At 35.4% G+C, this 5,334-nt stretch overlaps 1 protein-coding gene across 1 annotated transcript in view; it reads right to left on the bottom strand.

Moving 5' to 3' along the window:
• Positions 1–2,614, bottom strand: part of LOC106476759 (RNA-binding protein Musashi homolog Rbp6-like) — a gene marked incomplete at its 5' end in the record, with an annotated part of 11,595 nt that extends 8,981 nt beyond the window's left edge. The window contains one exon of the mRNA XM_022380530.1: positions 2,532–2,614. Coding sequence (XP_022236238.1) covers positions 2,532–2,614 — 83 coding nt within the window. The remainder of the gene's footprint in view (positions 1–2,531) is intronic.
• Between the last annotated feature and the right edge of the window lie 2,720 nt (positions 2,615–5,334).

Genomic DNA, 5,334 nt, shown 5'->3' with positions numbered 1-5,334 from the left:
AAATATGTTTTAAATTTTCTGTCATTATCTTGGGTTTCGGTAAGGATTCTGACGACTGTTTCTGTGTTTTCCATCTCAGGGTAGATCTGTACATCTATTAAATCCCCACCTAAACCGAGGCCTGCAAGTTTCAGAACTAAATTAAACCTAGTTTTCTTCTGATGATATTCGTCTTTGGTGACTGTAACATACATTAAAAATGTGACGTGTATTTTTTGTTTTAATATCTGAGCTATGATAGTACAAAATAAACGTTGTGTGGGATAAAATTTCCCAACCTTTCAAGTTAAACTGTTATATTGCGACTACTAAACATTTGATTTTTTTTATCATTTAGGAGTTTTAACTACGACATTTGGAGATTAACTTAGATAGTCAAACGAATCTGTGGAAGATTAGTTGGTGTATAAAGTATGGGGTGAAATATCGTATTGGTATCTTCAATCTGAATGGTGCCATAAACTACACGGACAGGTGAGAGACCCTTAAGGTTAATTTTTGTTGTTAAGCCGAAAGCTACACATTGGGCTATCTGCGTTGTGCCAACCGCAGGGAGATCGAACTCCGATTTTTAGTATTATAAGCCTGCAAGCTTACCGCTGAGCCGTGGGGGGGGGGGGGCTAAGTTTCAGACACAGCCGTCATCTGGAACCGCTGGTCTTCGGCTACTCTTAACTGAATAGAGGAATTAACTGTTACTGTTATAACACTCTCACAATCCAAACTTAGATCGTGTTCACCAATATATCGCGGGTTGAGCCCCGGATCCTCCAATTCGCAGCCCGACACACCAATCTCTAAGCCACGCCAGGTCATTGAAAACAAATCACTTAAAATATTTGTAATAAACCTTATTAGAGATAGATTGTTGTGTAATTCAGTTGTTGTGAATTGACGTCACATAATGTTTCATATTTTGTAGAAAGTTCTAGGCCTCAGTCGGGCAATATATATATAGGCGACCAAGTTAACACAAGTAAGTAAGTTAGGGAAACTAAAAGTAATAAAACAAAGTGAAGTTAGACTGCGTTTGGGTTTAAGCATAATGGGAGATTTCTAAAATGAGTTTCACAGCTTGTATTGTAATAACAGAGATAGAGGGGAATAATTTATCTTGTCAAAGGGTGTTCTAAAGTAATTGAACCTGTCTGTGTTGACTTTGACAAAAAAAAGAGACAATTATTTATAGCTCTGGATACAACTGTGATAACCAGTAATGTAGCGAATGTTTGTCAATACAAGTCACAGACACCTAATGTAAAGAATCCTGGCTCTAACAAACCTAACAATTTCCCAACGACCAATCCTACATTCCGACTGTATAGAAATCTATATGCTGAGCGTTTGTTGACTTGACCAATAGCTCTTCGTATTGAATAGCATTTCCTTTTCCAGCTGCTTGAGGTATGCGATGGTTGAACAGATATGTCGTGGAAGTAACTTATGTAGACTTGACTTATGTCGTTTTCCAGGCAGAAATCCTTTTGATTGTGTTGCTTATTGTTGCCTAGGTCACGTGGACAACTTTTGGAACTTTACCTTTTGTTCGTGGATTCTAATTTGTTACAAAACCCCGCACTTTGCTTACCCAGGCTGGGCTGCGACTTATTTCAGATCTCTCTCTTGATGATCCTAGTACCCCAGGTTGATCCATATTCCTTTGTTTTTCAATGCCATTAAGTACAAAGGATATTTATGATTTGAGTATATGAATATTTTCCATAAGAAAGGGCTGTTAAATACCCTTCCCAAAAGCGATCAATTTCCAGTGGTATCGTTCTACCTACGAAACGCAACGACTTTATCATGGCTGTGGTTATCGTGACTTGCTAATTTGCATATTCAAAGCAGTTTTAACATATCGTACTAAACTTTTTGTATGATGCTGGAAATTCATTATGTTCTGACTTCTGGCATAAATTCAAAATAAACATGATTTTCAGTTATCAATCTTTGTTAACTAGAGGTTTTGTTTTGTATTTTGACGACGACATCTGGTGTGTTATTAAAGTGTCTAATTGGTTTATTAAAGTGTTAATATTAATATGGTGTATTATTTTAAAAGTATTGATGACGACATCTAGGGCAGTGCATTGAAATTTTAATTTGACCACTTTTTTTTATTGGGGAGTAGGAGGCACGCTAAAAACACACAAAAATCAAACTTATTATGTATACACACACATACACATAAACCGTATTAACACACGTATATACATCATATAAATATATGTGTGCATATGCCCAGGTAGTGTGCATAGCTTATTGGGGGGGAACTTGGACCCCCTGCTTGCCCTCTTTGTACACGTTTATGACGACATCTGAATGTAATATCAACAAGTTGGGAAATGTCTAACCGGAAGTGACGTGGAAGGAACTTACCATTTTACTGTTGATTTCGTGAAAATGAATTTCACAGACTTTGTCTAACCGGAAGTGACGTGGAAGGAACTTACCATTTTTACTGTTGACTTCGTGAAAATGAATTTCAAAGACTTTGTCTAACTGGAAGTGACGTGGAAGGAACTTACCATTTTACTGTTGATTTCGTGAAAATGAATTTCACAGACTTTGTCTACGACGTCTTCATTTTCAAACGTAACAAAACCAAAACCTATAGAAAAAGCAAACTAAAATGAAAATTATGTTATCAAACAAACTTATATATAAACATAAAAAGAAAACCAAATGCTTTGAGAACCATTTATTAATGGAAACAAAATTACATACATAAACGGAAATTTGGTTGTTTCGGATTTTAATCCACACCCTTCACATATTTTAGGTTAATCTTAAGACGCTGCTGTAATAAAAAAGTGTGTGGACTTTTTAGTGACGTTGGTCTTTAACCCACACGACCGAAGAAACACCGCCATCTATTGACAAGGATAATTGATGAGAACTAAATAAAAAAAAACACAATGCCTATGATTTACCTCAAGTTCTATGGCCTTCTTAATGGTACAGAGCATAGGTAGCCCATTGTGTAGCTTGGTGCTAAAACAACGTGACGACTCCGCCATCTATTGTTCGAATTATTATTTATTTTGAACCAATTATCTTAATCTTCAGAAAGCACTCACCAATAGTGTTTAATGTTTACTTACTACGTAAAACTAACAATTAGGTAAAGTGAAGTTTTGAAATAAGAATGATTGTGGATATATTGGTGACAGATTGCGTTAGTTCAAGTAACAAGACTAAATACGCTATTTTAAGTGTTTTCAGGAGTGTCTCAAGTCAAACCCATGCAATGTCTATAGGGAACGTAGGATCCAGGACTTAAATCTGGTTTCAATGCCACATACTCCCTAGACGGAGTACCAGGCTATCACACGTTAACGAAACTGTCCGGAACGGCGTTCCAGGTCTTCTGATTGGTGAAAGTGGTTCACAAAAAAAAGGAGTTCCATCTCTTTCAAAACCACAATCACTCCCATAAATAACAACGGTTAAAACACATTGAAGTAAATTGTTGGTGTTGTTTGAATTTACAAATATAAAAATGGAGAAAGTGAAAATAATGCATTTACTTTAATTGATTAGCTAATTATTGTATTTTTGTAGCCACTGGTCTTACTTTAATTGATTAGCTAATTATTGTATTTTTAATTAGCTAATCAATTAAAGTAAGACCAGTGGCTACAAAAATACAATAATTAGCTAATCAATTAAAGTAAGACCAGTGGCTACAAAAATATAATAATTAGCTAATCAATTAAAGTAAGACCAGTGGCTACAAAAATATACAGTAATTAGCTAATCAATTAAAGTAAGACCAGTGGCTACAAAAATACAATCGTTCATAACAATAAAATCAAGACCACTATCCCATTCACTTTACTATATCTTATCTTCACACTCGTTGTGTGATTGATCTAAACGAATAAAAATATTAATATTTACCACTAAAACTATATGGGACATATTTCTCCACTAAATGCTAGAGTACGCCGAAACAAAACTGAAACCCACACGGAATACTAAAATAGTTTAGTGGAAAAAACCATGACGGACAGATGACTCTCATTATTTGATTTAGTCAACTAGAAAAAAAAATATATATACATATCGCTTAAGTTTTTGACAGTTTATCATTCATAGTTTACGACTTCAGTAGCACGAGCCTCTCGACAGGACTGATGATAAATTGAAGATGGCGTCATTAAACGATAATTACACTTTCTTATTCACAATTAGCTCTGTCTGCTAACTAAAGGCCTATCAGAAATAATAGACGGTACCGTTCTTCGCAGCCGCTACTGCTTTCCGATGACGCGTGGCGATTTCGCCGAGTTCTCGGTGTTTAATGTCTCGCCGATTTAAAACGTATAAAGGAAGCTGATAAGCGATTTGCAAGTTCGCCGAACCTTGTCTGGTGGGCTGGACCTTGAATGAATAAATTTTGTCGAGCAGCTACGCGGTAATATATCTCCGTTTAATTAGATTGGACTTCTCAGACGAAAAGTTACGCCTAACCCGTGTAATCCTGCCAAACAAAAGATTGAAACGAGCAACTGAAATTAACCAAAAGTATAGTTAATCACCTTGTCTCGCATGGCTTGTCACATCGTACCTAAGTACCAATAACTCGCGTCTGTGTGTTAGTGGCGAGAAAATAATTTAGTATGCATCATTTAACAATAAAGGAAAAGTCGGTAAGCCGTATACCGGTGCTTTTAGCTTATTAAAAAAAATCCAGAAATAGACTGCTTATAAAAGCATTCTAATGTCACAGCTTTGGGCAAGCAGCTGTCATAGCTATGGGTCATGATATCAGATAGATGATACGGATATTCTAACGTGTAATGTTGATAGCAATTCAATGAAAGAATGGTTACCTACTACACTGCTGATATTAATACTTGAACTTAGATATAAACACTTGACCTTGGTGGATATTAATACTTGAACTTGGATATAAACACTTTACCTTGGTGGATATTAATACTTGAACTTGGATATAAACATTTAACCTTGGTGGATATTAATACTTGAACTTGGATATAAACACTTTACCTTGGTGGATATTAATACTTGAACTTGGATATAAACATTTAACCTTGGTGGATATTAATACTTGAACTTAGATATAAACACTTGACCTTGGTGGATATTAATACTTGAACTTAGATATAAACACTTGACCTTTGTGGATATTAATACTTGAACTTGGATATAAACACTTTACCTTGGTGGATATTAATACTTCAACTTGGATATAAACACTTGACCTTGGTGGATATTAATACTTGAACTTAGATATAAACACTTGACCTTGGTGGATATTAATACTTGAACTTAGATATAAACACTTGACCTTGGTGGATATTA

The sequence above is a fragment of the Limulus polyphemus genome, unplaced genomic scaffold (assembly GCF_000517525.1).
Source record: "Limulus polyphemus unplaced genomic scaffold, Limulus_polyphemus-2.1.2 Scaffold11482, whole genome shotgun sequence".
In the NCBI taxonomy this organism is placed as follows: domain Eukaryota; kingdom Metazoa; phylum Arthropoda; class Merostomata; order Xiphosura; family Limulidae; genus Limulus; species Limulus polyphemus.
Note: the sequence above shows the minus strand (reverse complement) of the source record. Positions and strands in the feature narration are given on the sequence as shown.